Source organism: Scyliorhinus canicula, chromosome 2, assembly GCF_902713615.1.
Source record: "Scyliorhinus canicula chromosome 2, sScyCan1.1, whole genome shotgun sequence".
Taxonomy (NCBI): domain Eukaryota; kingdom Metazoa; phylum Chordata; class Chondrichthyes; order Carcharhiniformes; family Scyliorhinidae; genus Scyliorhinus; species Scyliorhinus canicula.
Window position 1 is genome coordinate 85,132,500 of NC_052147.1, and position 17,081 is coordinate 85,149,580.

General features: G+C 48.8%; 1 protein-coding gene across 6 annotated transcripts in view; it reads left to right on the forward strand.

Moving 5' to 3' along the window:
* Positions 1-17,081, forward strand: part of paplna (papilin a, proteoglycan-like sulfated glycoprotein) — a 324,761-nt gene that overhangs the window by 35,116 nt on the left and 272,564 nt on the right. For all 6 annotated transcript variants that reach the window (XM_038781804.1, XM_038781766.1, XM_038781791.1 and 3 more), the window contains exon 2: positions 12,367-12,482. In XM_038781804.1, coding sequence (XP_038637732.1) covers positions 12,367-12,482 — 116 coding nt within the window. The remainder of the gene's footprint in view (positions 1-12,366; positions 12,483-17,081) is intronic.

The following is a 17,081-nucleotide window of genomic DNA, read 5'->3' on the forward strand; positions in this document are numbered from 1 at the left end:
AGAAGGGGAGGGTCGACCCGGGGCGAACAGGGGACAGGACATGGCTAACAGACAGGGGAAAGGGACGGGTCGCTCCGCGACCCGGTTGATTACTTGGAACGTGAGGGGGCTGAATGGGCCGGTCAAGAGATCAAGGGTTTTTTCACACCTAAAGGGACTGCAGGCGGATGTGGCAATGTTGCAGGAGACTCACTTGAGAGTAGTAGACCAGGTACGCCTGAGAAGGGGGTGGGTGGGACAGGTGTTCCACTCAGGCTTGGACGCAAAGAACCGGGGGGTGGCGATTTTGGTGGGAAAGAGGGTGTCGTTCGTGGCGGCGCAGGTGGTAGCAGATAAGGAGGGTAGGTACGTGATGGTGAAGGGTAGGCTGCAGGGAGAGAATGTGGTGCTGGTGAATGTGTATGCCCCGAATTGGGATGACGCGGGTTTTATGAGGCGCCTGTTGGGCCTCATTCCGGGTCTGGAGGCAGGGGGCCTGATCATGGGGGGGGACTTCAATACAGTGCTCGACCCTGGGCTGGACAGATCGAGTTCCAGGACGAATAGGAGGCCGGCAGCGGCAGAGGTGCTAAGGGGGTTCATGGAGCAGATGGGGGGGGTAGACCCTTGGAGATTTGGCAGGCCAAGGGCGAGGGAGTATTCTTTTTTCTCCCACGTCCACAGGGTGTACTCCAGAATAGACTTTTTTGTACTGAGCAGGGGGCTGATTTCGAGAGTGCAGGACACGGAGTACTCAGCCATTGCGATTTCGGACCATGCACCACACTGGGTAGAGGTAGAACTGGGGGAAGCACGGGACCAGCGCCCGTTGTGGCGCCTGGATGTGGGGCTGCTGGCGGACGATGAGGTGTGCGGAAGGTTCCGGAAGGGCATTGAGAGATATCTGGGCACGAACGACACGGGCGAGGTGAAGGTGGGGGTAGTCTGGGAGGCCCTGAAAGCAGTGATCAGAGGAGAGCTGATCTCCATAAGGGCACACAGAGAAAGGAAGGAGAGGCAGGAGAGGGAGAGACTGGTGGGGGAACTTATAGAAGTGGACAGGAGATATGCGGAGACACCAGAGGAGGGGCTGTTGAGGGAGCGGCGCAGTTTACAGGCCCAGTTTGACCTACTGACCACTAGGAAGGCGGAGACGCAATGGAGAAGGGCACAGGGCGCGGTCTATGAGTACGGGGAAAAGGCGAGCAGGATGCTGGCACACCAGCTGCGCAAGCGAGATGCAGCCAGAGAGATTGGGGGAGTGAGAGAGAAGGGAGGGAACGTAGTGCAGAAGGGGCAAGAGGTGAACGGGGTCTTCAGGGATTTCTACAGGGAATTGTACCGGTCTGAACCGCCCAGGAGGAGGGGGGGAATGGAGAACTTCCTCGATAGATTGAGGTTCCCAAAGGTCCAGGAGGAACGGGTGGAGGGGCTGGGGGCGCCGATAGAGCTGCAGGAGCTAGTTAAAGGGATAGGCCAGATGCAGGCGGGGAAGGCGCCGGGGCCGGATGGGTTCCCGGTGGAATTTTATAAGAAGTATGTGGACTTGGTGGGTCCAGTGCTGGTGCGAGCCTTCAATGAGGCGCGAGAGGGGGGGTTCTGCCCCCGACAATGTCACAGGCCCTGATCTCCTTGATCCTGAAGCGGGACAAAGACCCTGTACAGTGCGGGTCCTACAGGCCTATCTCCCTCTTGAATGTAGATGCCAAACTGTTGGCAAAGGTCCTGGCAACCAGAATAGAGGATTGTGTGCCAGGGGTAATCCATGAGGACCAGACGGGGTTCGTAAAGGGACGACAACTTAACACAAATGTCCGGAGACTGTTGAATGTGATTATGATGCCAGCAGTGGAGGGGGAGGCTGAGATAGTGGTAGCACTGGATGCGGAGAAGGCATTCGATAGGGTGGAGTGGGAATACCTGTGGGAGACGCTGGAACGGTTTGGGTTTGGGGAGGGATTTATCAAGTGGGTGAAGCTGCTGTATTCGGCCCCGATGGCGAGTGTGGTTACAAACGGGAGGAGGTCAGAGTATTTTGGGCTCCATCGAGGTACCAGGCAGGGATGCCCCCTATCCCCCTTACTATTTGCATTAGCGATCGAACCGTTGGCGATGGCACTGAGGGGTTCAGGGGGGTGGAGAGGACTGACAAGGGGAGGGGAGGAACATCGGGTATCACTCTATGCGGATGATTTGTTGTTGTATGTGGCAGACCCGGAAGGGGGAATGCCGGAGGTAATGGAAATACTAGCGGAGTTTGGGGACTTTTCGGGATATAAATTAAATGTGGGTAAAAGTGAGGTCTTTGTGATACACCCGGGAGATCAGGGGGAGGGAATTGGGCGGCTCCCCTTTAAGAGAGCAGTAAAGAGCTTCAGGTACTTGGGGGTGCAGGTGGCAAGGAACTGGGGGACCCTCCACAAGCTGAACTTTTCAAGGCTGGTGGAGCAGATGGAGGAGGAGTTCAAGAGGTGGGACATGGTACCGCTGTCGCTAGCAGGGAGGGTGCAGTCAGTCAAAATGACGGTCCTCCCGAGGTTCTTGTTTCTGTTCCAGTGCTTGCCCATCTTTCTCCCCAGGGCCTTCTTCAAGAAGGTAACTAGCAGCATTATGGGCTATGTGTGGGCACATGGCACCCCTAGAGTGAGAAGGATTTTCTTGGAACGGAGTAGGGACAGTGGAGGATTAGCGCTACCCAATCTTTCCGGATACTACTGGGCGGCGAACGCATCGATGGTGCGCAAGTGGGTGATGGAGGGGGAGGGGGCAGCTTGGAAACGTATGGAAAGGGCGTCCTGCGGCAATACAAGCCTGGGGGCGCTAGTAACGGCACCATGGCCGCTCCCCCCCACAAGGTATACCACGAGTCCGGTAGTGGCGGCCACCCTTAAAATCTGGGGGCAGTGGAGGCGACACAGGGGGGAAGTGGGGGGTCTGATGGCGGCGCCACTGAGAGGGAACCACAGATTTGTCCCGGGGAACACTGGCGGGGGATTCCAGAGCTGGCACAGGGCGGGCATCAGGCAACTGAGGGACATGTTCATAGAGGGGAGGTTTGCGAGCCTGGGAGAGCTGGAGGAGAAATTTGAGCTCCCCCCGGGGAACACGTTTAGATACCTGCAGGTGAAGGCATTTGCCAGACGACAGGTGGAAGGATTTCCCTTGCTTCCCGATAGAGGGGTGAGTGATAGGGTGCTGTCAGGGGTCTGGGTCGGAGAAGGGAAGGTCTCGGACATCTACAAAATAATGCAGGAGGTGGAGGAGGTATCGATAGAGGAGCTGAAAGACAAGTGGGAAGCGGAGCTGGGAGAGCAGATAGAAGATGGGACATGGGCGGATGCCTTAGAGAGGGTCAATTCGTCGTCGTCGTGCGCAAGGTTGGGCCTCATCCAATTTAAGGTGCTGCACAGAGCCCATATGACGGGGACTAGGATGAGTCGGTTCTTCGGGGGTGAGGACAGGTGTGTTAGGTGTTCGGGAAGCCCTGCGAACCATGTACATATGTTCTGGATGTGCCCAGCACTGGAAGAGTTCTGGGAGGGGGTGGCGGGGACGGTATCGAGAGTGGTGGGAACCAGGGTCAAACCAGGGTGGGGGCTGGCGATTTTTGGGGTTGGGGTGGAGCCAGGAGTACAGGAGGCAGGGGAGGCCGGAATATTGGCCTTTGCGTCCTTGGTAGCTCGGAGAAGGATCTTGATTCAGTGGAGGGACACAAGGCCACCAAGTGTTAACACCTGGTTAAACGACATGGCAAGCTTCATCCAATTGGAAAGAATCAAATTCGCCCTGAGAGGGTCGGTACAGGGGTTCTTCCGGCGGTGGCAGCCCTTCCTTGACTTTCTGGATCAGAGATAGGAACTGGAGGCCGAAACAGCAGCAACCCGGGGAGAAAGGGGGGGGGGGGGGAAGGGAGGGGGGGGGGATAGCAACGAAGGGAGCACGTCAGCGGGGGGGTCGCGGGCAATGACTGCCCGAGGCCATCAGTAGAAAGGGAAAAACGGTTTGGTTGCTAGACTGGTAGCGCGGGGGGGGGGGGGGGGGGAGGGTGGGGGGGTGCGCGCGGGGGAGGGCGTGGGGAGGATTTTCCAGGGGGGATTTGTTGTGTTATAATTTAAAATGTAGTAGGGGTAAATGTTTGTATCGAAAAATTTCAATAAAAATTATTTAAAAAAAAAAAAAAATAAGCATTACTACCTGGATACAAGACTGGTGTAATTTACATTGCCATAAGATGACTATTGAGAGAGGAGAGGAAGAGTTCGTAGCAAGACATTTTAGTTTCGGTTACAAGGTCTCCTGAGATATCATGAACCTCAGACACAAGGCAGTCTGCAAGAAGCTGAAAGAGAGAGAAACAGAGCAAGAGATCAGAAAAATAGAGACAGCCAGTCCTGGGGTCTCAAATTCTGAAACAATGCAGGTCTAAATGTAGCAAAGCATGTACATTATCCAGGCTTGGTCTGAAGTGACAAATAACATTCACACCAGGCAATGACCATCTCCAACAAGAGAGAATCTAACCATCTAACCAGCAGTTCACCACCACCTTCTCAAGGGAGATCCCCCCCCCCACCCCCCCCCCCCCCTCTGCTGACGTTCAGTTTTCCTGAAAGAAGTCTATGAACGGCTGCCACCTCCGAGCAAACCCCTGCATTGAACCTCTCAAGGCGAACTTAATCTTTTCCAGCCTCGGAAACGCTGCCATGTCACTAACCCACACGCCTGACTTTGGAGGCTCTGAGTCCTTCCATCCCGTTTCTGGGCCACCATAAGAACATAAGAACATAAGAACTAGGAGCAGGAGTAGGCCATCTGGCCCCTCGAGCCTGCTCCGCCATTCAATTAGATCATGGCTGATCTTTTGTGGACTCAGCTCCACTTTCCGGCCCGAACATCATAACCCTTAATCCCTTTATTCTTCAAAAAACTATCTATCTTTACCTTAAAAACATGTAATGAAGGAGCCTCAACTGCTTCACTGGGCAAGGAATTCCATAGATTCACAACCCTTTGGGTGAAGAAGTTCCTCCTAAACTCAGTCCTAAATCTACTTCCCCTTATTTTGAGGCTATGCCCCCTAGTTCTGCTGTCACCCGCCAGTGGAAACAACCTGCCCGCATCTATCCTATCTATTCCCTTCATAATTTTAAATGTTTCTATAAGATCCCCCCTCATCCTTCTAAATTCCAACGAGTACAGTCCTAGTCTACTCCACCTCTCCTCATAATCCAACCCCTTCAGCTCTGGGATTAACCTAGTGAATCTCCTCTGCACACCCTCCAGCGCCAGTACGTCCTTTCTCAAGTAAGGAGACCAAAACTGAACACAATACTCCAGGTGTGGCCGCACTAACACCTTATACAATTGCAACATAACCTCCCTAGTCTTAAACTCCATCCCTCTAGCAATGAAGGACAAAATTCCATTTGCCTTCTTAATCACCTGTTGCACTTGTAAACCAACCTTCTGTGACTCATGCACTAGCACACCCAAGTCTCTCTGAACAGCGGCATGCTTTAATATTTTATCGTTTAAATAATAATCCCTAATAATTACCAGAGAGGTAAAGGCCAAAACATCAACCCTCCCCGGCCCCGGATCCTCCGATACCCCAAATATTGCCATTTCTGGACTCTGAGTCATCCTCCCTTCCAGGACCTCTGACATGACATCCACAAATCCCTGCCAGAATCCCCTAAACCTCGGACACGCCCAGAACATATACACATGATTTGTTGGTCTTCCCCTACAGCGTCCATACCCAGCACGGTAGCATGGTGGTTAGCATAAATGCTTCACAGCTCCAGGGTCCCAGGTTCGATTCCCGGCTGGGTCACTGTCTGTGTGGAGTCTGCACGTCCTCCCCGTGTGTGCGTGGGTTTCCTCTGGGTGCTCCGGTTTCCTCCCACAGTCCAAAGATGTGCGGGTTAGGTGGATTGGCCATGCTAAATTGCCCGTAGTGTCCTAATAGTAAGGTTAAGGGGGGGAGTTGTTGGGTTACGGGTATAGGGTGGATACGTGGGTTTGAGTAGGGTGATCATTGCTCGGCACAACATCGAGGGCCGAAGGGCCTGTTCTGTGCTGTACTGTTCTATCTCCCTTTTAAGATGTCTCCTCCGTTATTTTACCAGGTTTATGTCATTATGGCAAGAAGGCATGGTGGGGTTTTCCCTGTGTTGTATGCTCTATTACCGAATAAGCGCCGAGTAACATACGTTAGAATGTTCCGGATGATTAATGATTTGCTACCAGATTTACAGCCAAAAGGAATATACTGTGACTATGAACACGCTGCCTTTTCTGCAATGAAAGAATGTTTTCCGGAAGTGGTGCTGAAAGGCTGCTTCTTCCACTTAGCCCATAATATACATAAGCATTTGAAACACCTTGGGCTCCAGCATTTGTACAATAATGATCCTGACTTTGCCTTAAAAGCGAAAATGATCGTAGCATTATGTTTTGTACCTGAGTCCCACATGGATGTCTACATCGATGCTTTATCGGAGGACTTACCTGATGAACTTCAACCAATTCTGAATTGGCTCAAAGATAATTACGTTGGGAGGACAATGAGACGAGGCAATGGGCGGCATCTGCTACTTTTTCCTACAGAAATGTGGAATCAGTACAGGCGAACAATAGCTGGTGAGGACCGAACAAACAATCATGCTGAAGCAGCACACAGAAAAATATATGCAGAATTAGGAATGAACCATCCCATTATATGGAAGTTCATCGATGGTATAAGGAAAATTCAAGAAGGGTGTGATGCTTACTACGAGCAGTTGATTGCCAGGAATGTTCCAAAGCAAAAACTTCTGAAATACATTAAGGCCGATGAGCGTATCTTAAACATCGCACAACAGTTTGATTCACGGGCACCACTTGAATATTTACGTGGTTTGGCCCACAACTATGAGCTGCATTAAACTTTTATACTCATTTTACTTAATATTTGGTGTTACAAATAAATGTCATGTTTTTATCCATTATTATTATTATTATTATTAACTATGAACTGCATTAAACTTTTATACTCATTTTACTTAATATTTGGTGTTACAAATAAATATCATTTCTTCCAAGCCAAAACAGCTGGGCGCCAAAATAATGAGCGCCAAATCAATTTAGCGCCAAAATGGCGGTGTCAAATGATCGGTGCCAAAAGGGCGGCGCCAAAACGTACCCGACCCATCTCCGAGACCCTCCCCTCCCCAACCCCCGTTATAGACATTACCTTATCCTGTAGTCACCTCACAGGGAGACGAGCAAAGCTTGCAACCTGCCTCCGGAGAAAGTCCTGTACCTGTAGGTACCGAAACCTGTTCCCACCCAGTAACTCAAACTCCTCCTCCAATACCTCCTGGCTCGAAAAACTCTCCTCAATGAAGAGATCCCCAAATCTCTCAATCCCTGCACCCTGCCACCTCCTAAAGCCCCACGTTCAATGCAGTGTTACTGTAAGCCTACTTGTGACACTAATAAAGATTATTAAGATTCGCCTAGCTTAGTCTAGAGAGAAAGAATCTTCAGTATAACTGTTATAACCCACAAGGTACCTACGGGGATGGACCAATTAGCCTCCCTGTGAGCCTCATAGAATATGAGCTTCCCTGCTGAGGGGTGGGGGTCTCATCAGTGGTGTCATGGACTCTGTCATAAAAGTCGCCCAAATGGGAGCCGAAGCAGTATCGTCCTGGCTGGGACCTGGCATGTTTTGTGTATATAGTTTGTTTCACAATAAAATAAGTTTCTTTGCGCCTCTTGTTTTGGACTCCTTTGTGACCACTAAAGTAACCCCCACATAAAGTTAGTTGTGGGATATAAATTACCTGCCTGGGAAAAGTAAAAGGAAACAGACCAGCGGGAGCAGAGAATAGCTCTGGACTGGTTCTGCGAGATTGAAGTGTCCAGTTGATGGACTGTATAAAGTATAACCATGGCAGGGGATTTTTGGTTGTGTTAAAGTTGGGTCATTTAAAGCTTTTCTGAAGTTGGCTACAAATATAAATTGGCTACAAAATTAGTGTTTAGTCAGTGTTGATTTTATTTTGTTTATTACCGTAACAGTTTCAAAACTTGAAATCTTGCATAATCTTCTGTCAGTCAGTTACTCCGATTGAAATATCTTAGTTGTCAGTCTCGGCAGGGATCATAACACTCTACTTCAAAAATATTTATTGGCTGAAAAGCATTTTGGGGGAATCCTGAGGTTATGAAAGGGGCTATAGAAATACAAGTTCTGTCTTTGTAAATGAATTCATGTCCACATTAAAACAGGGAACATAGGAATGTCACAGGTACATGCTAAATGTCTCGCCAGTAATATTGTCTCCAGTAGTGTATAGCTACAGTCATTAACCCTGTGTGTTCCAGGCAGTTGATCACTCTTGCACAATCTAATTCTTGCGATGTTATCAGTACTCTATGATGAGTTAGATAGTATTCGACTTCACAAAACAGAAAGAAAAATAAGATGCAATTTTGATTGTTTGGTGAACCCTGGTTTTCAGTAAGTTGCACATCTCCCCAAGCTGGGGCCATCCAATGGATAGGTGAAAAACAAAGTAAATTTGTTCTGTGCATAATACTATATTGGCTGTAATACAGGAGACCATGCGGCTTGTCTGCATGAGCAATCCAAGTAGTCCCATTGCCTCGTACTCTTTATGGTTCTGAAACTTATTACTCTCTAAGTGCTTATGCAATTCCCTTTTTGAAAGCTATGTACCGCACCCTCATTGCAGAGTCTAACCATAAAAGTTTTTCCTTGTGATTGTAATGGGACAACTGGGTCATATTATGTGAAGAGAAAGTAGGTCTGGGATTAAAACTTAAGCATACAATGGGATGAGTGTCTCCTATTTCTGTCTCTCAGCATCCAATAAGAAATTAATACATTTTTTAATCATGGACTCAGTTTATTGCTCACAATGCTTCAGAGTTACTTTGGAAAATTAGCCACAGTTGTATATGGATTTCCCAATTTGGGTGGATGTAGTCCTTGAGATTTCATCATATGACCTTCCACTTCCAAATGTCCGGCACCCACACTCTTCCCATTGGTGTCCAACATCCTGGCCAATTGCTAAATCGAAAAGACTCTTCATTATCTGGGCCGGGATTCTCCCCTACCCGGCGGGGCGGGGGGTCCCGGCGTGATGGAGTGGCATGAACCACTCTGGCGTTGGGCCATCTATTAGCCCCTGGACCTGGGGCATCGCAGTGATGGCGGAGAATCCTGCTGCCTGGGTATCTTGTCTGGCTTGGTCCATGTCAAAGTTTATGTGACTTTCTACCCTGGCAAACCGGGCATTCCCGACTTCACGGGTGCACTTGTGGGTTGTCGCTTGTGGGATACTGCACAAGTCCCTGCTGGATCCTTGGAATGATCCTGAGACACAGACATCAAGAGCTGCAGTAACCTTGACACGGCGCCGGGAGTGGGTATCCTCCTCCTCCACCACGTGGTGCCAAGTCCGGAAGAGCATGGCACAGGTGCTGCAGCAACCCCTTGTTGAGATGGAGCCTCCTGCAGCACACGCTGTCCGTTATCTGTTCGAAAAACAAGCGACACTTGTACACCTTGATGTCGTGGTCTTTCACCTCCTGGGTCCCTCCCTGGCCTGATGGGCAGCCAGGTCCTCAGGGTGTGGGGCAGGGCCCTGCACATGGGATGCCACCACAAGTCTCTGTTGACACCGTCTGGCTGCCTGGCCTGCCAGCAGCACCACTAGGGCAAGTTCTGCGGGGTCGAAGATATTGTCCAGCCTGTACAATATCCAGAATGAACTGGAGGATGTGAGACTGACAACTAGGTGTCTTCCACCCCGGGACTCTCAGTATTACCCCCCCATTGCTCCTCCCCCACCATTGGCACACCCTGCCCACGATCCCCAGCTGCAGCGGGGCTCCTGCTCACTGGACCCCATACCCTGTACCCCAGACACCCGCAAATAACGTTACCTGTACTGGGTGCCCCGGTGCACACATCCACCCATCCACAGGAAACCACTTTGGGAGGTATGATGTGCTCACTTAACTGTGATTGCCAATTTCCTATTAGCAACAGCCTTCAGCCACGTAGCCAGTGGCCTTAGTGGGAGTTATGGAGGGGTCGGTGGTGCAGGCGGCTGGGGTTGGCCCCAGAAAGGGACCACATGGTCCAGGGGTTGGCATGATGGATCTGCCGGCGCTGGGACACCCATCCCCCACCCCCCTGCCTAGCCCATGCCATGGACAGCTACCCCCCTCTGAGCACCAGGGCAGCATTCGACTGCCACCAGCTTACTGGGGAGGTCGTTGGATCACAGGAGGTTGTCAGATAGGGGGTTGCTCCAGTTAATTGTGTGGCGATTTGGCTTCAATGGTAATTATTGGTTTCTCGTCATGCTAGGCAGAATCCTGATTTTGCCATCCGCGGTGGGCCAGTTAGAGTAAACAAAGTGACGCCCGGCATGGTTACCGTTTTTGGCCTCTCCCCCGATCTAATGGCCTTGTCGTGCTCTCGCTTAAGCACAAGGCGGCAACGCACAGGGCGCGATTCTCCGCTCCCACGCCGAGTCGGAGAATTGCGAGAGGGCCGCTCTGGCACCCCCCCCCCCGCGATTCTCCCACCCACCCCAAAATGGCGTGTCGCGTTTTGCAACACGCCGCTTGGAGAATCGCGGGCCGCCGTTTTTCACGGCGACCCGCGATTCTCTGACCCAGATGGGGCAAACGGCCTGCCGTTCCCGACCGGTTCACGCCGGCGGCAACCACACCTGGTCGCTGCCGGCGTGAACATGGCGGAAAAAGCTGTTCTGTGGCTTGTGGGGGGCGGAGAGGGGGGTGAGCACCACGACCGTGCTCGGGAGGGGACTGGCCCGCGATTTGTGCTCACAGATCGTCGGGCCGGCATCTCAAAGGGACGCACTCTTTCCCCTCCGCCGCCCCGCAAAATCAAGCCGCCACGTCTTGCAGGGCAGCGGAGGGGAAGACAGCAACCGCGCATGCGCGGGTTTGAACCGTCAGCAGTCGTGACATCAGCCGCGCATGCGCGGGTTGGAGCCGGCCAACCTGCGCATGCGCGGCTGAGGTCATTAGGCGCGCCGGCAACGTCATTCTCGGCGCTTCGGGCCTTGACGCCAGTGACAAGTCATCGCGGCCGTGATTTATGGCATGGCCCTCCTAGCCCCCCCCGGGGGTGGGAGAATAGGGGGCAAGGAGCTGCATCTAATGCCGTCGTGAACCTCTCCGGGTTTCACGACGGCGTCGGGCCTTGCGGAGAATTCCGCCCACAGTGTCTTAACTTTGCTTTTTCCTTCTGTTATCTTAATGTCCTATTATCTTTGTTGGGGCCAGTTTAGTTGAGATGGCTGGACAGCTGGTTCGTGATGCAGAGCGAGACAAGCAGCATTGGTTCAATTTTCGTACCGGCTAAGGTTATTCATGAAGGTCTTTTCATCCTTGCCCCTCGTCTGAGGTCTGGTGAGCCTCAAGTTAAATCACCACCAGTCAGTTCTCCCCCTCAAAAGGGTAAAGCAGCCTATGGTTATTCCTGACTATGTCGACATAACTTTATTATTGTTGTTAAGCTCTCTATCCCTCCTGACCTATTCTGCTTATGTTTATCCAAATCTCTGCTCTACGGCCTTGACTTTTCTCTTTTTTTTAGCATTTTACATTTTCCTGAATCCTCCCTCCACCTCGTTAGTTTAAATCTTTCTTTCTGCTAAATTCTGTTTAGTTCAGTGGACTAGATAGCTGGTTTGTAATGCGGAGCAATGCCAACAGCGTGGGTTCAATCCCCGTACCACTGGAGATTATCCATGCTCTTGACCAACTGAGCTAACTAGCCTTACGACCTCTCTCCTTTCATCCTTCAAAAACTTGAGCTCATCTAAAACTCTGCTGTCTGCATACTAACTCGTACCATGTCCTTTCACCTATCATCCCTGTGCTCAAAGACCTACATTGGCTCCCAATCTGGCAATGCCTGCATTTTAAAATTTTCAATCCTGTGTTCAAATCCCTCCATGGCCTCGGTCTTCCCTATCGGTGTAATTTTTTACAAACTCACAAGATATCTGCCTTCTTCCAATTCAACCCTCACATATATGTCCCCAATTTGAATTGCTCTGCCATTGGTGAGTATGCATTCAGCTACCTAAGGTCTGTAATTCCCTCTCTACCTCTCCTCCATTAAGACGTTCTTTAATACTCCACCTCTTTGACCAAGTCAATTGTCCCAATATCTCAATCTGTGACGCAGTGTCAAATTTTATTTGATTACTCTCCTGTGAAGTACTTTGGGATATTTTAACATATTAAAGTCATTAGATGAATACAAGTTGCTGGTGTATTAGGTTCCATTTTAAAATATTGTTTCTCATTGATTGCACCTAGGCTTTAAGGAAAAGACGGCAGTCTGATTACTGGGGTCCCTGGGGAGAGTGGGGGGAGTGCAGCCGGACCTGTGGTATTGGTGTGACTATCAGGGCGCGTCGTTGTTATTCTTATCGGTAAGTAACAAGGTTTTTTTGTACTCGTTTGGTAGTGAGACTACACCGTTCCCTTTACCATGTTCATATGCACACAAGGTCAACTTAAAACCTTACCTATGAAAGCACTAAGTCTGGGACCATAGGAATTGGTACAACGAGAAAAGATCAAGGTCCATTCATTTCTACAACCTGGTAGTTATGTAATGTAATGATAATGGAGTTGTTGACTGATCAGTGTAATCAGTCTCTATAAATGTGTCTACAACTTATTGACATGAGATGAGGAAACCTCAGTAGTCGAGAGCTTTGGGAACAATTTAAGTCCAAAGTCCCCCGTCCCTCCCAAACATGCTACATTCACCAAATCATCTCCGATTACTCAGATACCGGATCCTAAAGTGTTATTTTCTGACTGTAATCAATACTAATTTGTACTTGAATGAATCAATACTGTTTCCACTGTCTCCCGAGGAGATTATAAATACTATTTGTCCACTCTCACTGGATATTAGAAGAGTTGATGGTAACCTAAACTATCCCTCTTCTAAAAGTAAAACTCTTTGTTTTCTTATGTCAGCTGAGAATCTGAGATAACAACTTCCATGAAATGAGATTTGTAAAGTCATAAAATTGTACTTGTACAGAAGGAGGCCATTTGGCCCATTGTGCCTCTGCTGGCAGAGTAAATATTTCCCTTTGATCTATTTATCCAATTTCCTTTTGAAAGTTACTATTGAATCTGCTTCCAAAAAGGTGGGACCTTTAAGAGAGGAAAAAGGCTTTTGCATTATGTTTATAATTGAAAGTACACTGTTCCTTCTGTTACTGTTATAAAACCATAAATACCTCAATAAAATGTTTATTAAAAAAAAAATCTGTTTCCAAATCTGCTGTGTTTTAAAAAAAATCTCATGTTGCCGTTGGATCTTTTTGCCAACTATCTTAATTCTGTATCCAATTCTGCATCCTCTGATTACTGCTCCTTATACTAGTGGAAACTAGTTCTCCTTATTGTGATAATAATAGTCTTATATCATGAGACAACTACATTTCCTACACATTCCATGTGGAATGTTGTGATGATGTTATGAAACATCAGTCAAGTTTTGTGTTAAACTTCAGAAAAACCACACCTTGGAGCCTTCCTGCTTCAGTTGGGTAACTTGCAGTTTTAGTAAAATATTTATCTTTTAAACTTTTTCCAATTAAGAGGCAATACAGCTTGGCCTATCCCTCTATCCTACACATCTTTTGGGGTTGTGGGGGTGAGATCCACGCAGATACTGGGAGAATGTACAAACTCCACATGGACAGTGACATGGGGCCGTGATCGAACCTGGGTCTTTGGCGTTGTGAGGCAGCAGTACTAACCACTGCACCACCGTGACACCTGGTAGGGGACAATATAGTCAGGGAATGGATTGGCACTGTTTTCTGCAGTTGAGAGTGCAAGTCCAGAAGGATGTGTTGCCTGCCCAGTGCCAGGGTTTTGGTCATCTGCTCATGACTGAAAAGGAACCACCATTGGGAGGGAGAGGATCCAGTGGTCCAGGTTCACGTTGGTACCAACGACATTGTTTGGATTAAGAAGGAGGTTCTGTTTATAGATTATCAACAGCTGGAGGCTAAATTCAGAAGCAGAACTGTGGCACAGTGGTTAGTACTGCTGCCTCACAACACCAGGGACCCGGGTTCGATTCCGACCTTGGATAACAATCTGCAGAGTTTGCACGTTCTTCCAGTGTCTGTGAGTCTCCTCCAGGTGCTCCGGTTTCCTCCACAAAGATGTGCAGGTTAGGTGGATTGGCCATGTTCAGTTGCCTCTTAGTGTCCAAAGATGTGCAAGTTAGGTAGGGTTATGGGGTTACAAGGATAGGGTGGGTGAGTGGGCCTAGGTAGTGTGGTGATATGCATCACTGTAAATACACAAGGAGTTAATGTAAATACACGTAGACTAGCTAAACACTAGAGGGAGCACCAGAGACATGACACACAGGCACTCAACCAATAGGTCAGTAAGATAGGACACGACCAATGAGCATTCACGGTGCACACAGGTGACACTACCACAGGGGGGCATTTCACCAACCCATATATAAAGAACACAGCACACATGATCTTCCTCTTTCCAGTGGAGACACTCGGTGAGTACAGACAAAGGGATGGTTCAACATCACACCCACCACGTGGATTGTAGCAGACTGGTTTGTCAGTCTGAGTAGCTATAGAAGGATTAACAGTAGTGGTGAACCCGAGTAGGAGAATTGTAAATAGTTCAATAAACGTGTTGAAGTTATCTCCACGTCTGAACCTTCCTTTGTCAGAGTGCACATCAAGGAAGCCGCTTATGCTATGCCAAGAGCATAACAAGACCGGTAGGGTGCTCTTTCAGAGGGTTGCTGTGAACCTGATGGGCTGAACAGCCTCCTTCTGCACTGTAGAGATTCTAATGAATTGGTGTGGGAGAAATGGATCTGTTAGTCAAGAAGCCATTGGTACGGTAGTGCAAAATGAACAATAAGCAAGATGCAGAGTCAGTTTGGGAAGAGATAAGAAATAGGAAAGGTAAGAGGTCACTTGTGGTAGATTTTGTGAGTACAGGACCCCAACAGGAGTTACACTTTAGGACAGAGAATACAAGAAAACACAAATGGGTAATGTAAGAAAGGTAGTGCAATAATTATAGGCAACATTAATCTACATGTAGATTGGATGAATCAGGTTGGCAAAGGTAGCCTGGAAAGTGAGTTCATAAAATGTATGTGGGACAATACTTTTAGAGCAGTACACTCTGAAGCCAACCAAAGGCTGTGCTATTCTACGTTGGTAATGAGCAATAAATCAGCATTAATCAATAACCTCATGGTAAAGGAGCCTCTCGATGACTACAATCATAACATAATGGAATGTTCAGTTTGAAGGAGTGGTGTACATAGAACATACAGTGCAGAAGGAGGCCATCCGGCCCATCGAGTCTGCACCGACTCACTTAAGTCCTCACTTCCACCCTATCCCCGTAACCCAATAACCCCTCCTAACCTTTTTGGTCACTAAGGGTAATTTATCATGACCAATCTACCTAACCTGCACATCTTTAGACTGTGGGAGGAAACGGGAGGACCCGGAGGAAACCCCGCAGACATGGGGAGAACGTGCAGACTTCACACAGACATTGACCCAACAGGGAATCAAACCTGGGACCCTAGCACTGTGAAGCCACAGTGCTAGCCACTTGTGCTACCATGCTGCCCTCCACTTGTGCTACCGTGCTGCCCAAAATAAATCTGAATAAAGATCCAGTTAAAGTAAACTGGGAAATGAGCTTTAAAAGGTAGGACGGGAGGGATGGAGAGGTCTTGTGGTGCAGTGGCTAATGCCCTGCCTCTGAGCTGGAAGCTCCGGATTCAAGTCCCACCTCCGGATTAGAGTCCCATCCCAAAAGTTGATGGCCGAGGAAGGTGCTATCATAATACAGCCAAACAGGTTGAATATCAACCTGCAAATCATTCCAACACACCAGTGGCTGTTGGTAAAAGCAGAGAGACTCCTGGTCAGCCCTGTTCGATGTGGAGTGGGGCCCCTCAAGCTATCGGTCTCTGGCAACAGACTTGTGATTTGTTCCAGGAAAAACTAGCTACGGGAATAGATGAAAATATGCTTTGTGTACTGCTGGGTGCAAGAAGAGAAACAATAACAGTAGTAGAGATCCAGTGGCAGTGTTTTAAGGATATATTTAATAACTCTTCAGCAAAAATTTATCGCAGTATGAAAGAGAGACTCTTTGAGTAGGATGCAGGCAAAGGGACCCAGAGGGCAGGAGTGTCAGTCTCTACAATTGTCCTACAGATTTGATATTCTTTCAACTTATTTGAATGAGAATTGGGCTGCAGGGTGGATGAGCTGACTGACCATGGCATTGTGGTACAGGAAGCCAATAAGTGGAGGGGGCACATAAGAATGTAGTGTTAGTAGTGGACAGGTGGACAGGACAGTGAGGTGGATTGACACTGTTCTCTGGAACAAGGAGGAATCCAGATGGCTATGTTGCCTGCCGGTGCCAGGGTTCTGGTCATCTGCTCAGGTCTGGAGAGGAACTTGCAATGAGAGGGGGTGTATCCAGTGGTTGTGGTCCATGTAGGTAGCAATGACATAGGCAAGGCAAGGAAGGAGGTTCTGCATCATTATCTTTCCACAACATATACTTTTAAAAAAATTTAATAGTCTTTTAACGCCATCAGTTCACCATGGATGGTGGATCCTCCCACTAGAAGTTTTCTTTCTCATTGGAATGTGTCTATTCCTTCCCTAAAGGACATTAGTGAATCAGGTGGGTTTTTAGAGTCCAAAAAGGGTAGGTGAGGTTACTGGGTTACGGCGATAGGGTGGATTAGGGTGCTGTTTCCAAGGGCCAGTGCAGACTTGATGGGACGAATGGTCTCCTTCTGCACTGTAAATTCTATGATTCTATGAAATAACTGTAAATCCAGAAATGGGAGAGTGGAACTCAGGAAAATTACAATCACCAAGGAAGTGGCATTGAGCAAATTGGGACTGCAGGCTGACAAATCTCCAGGTCTGGATGGACTTAAGACCATAAGACATAAGAGTAGAATTAGG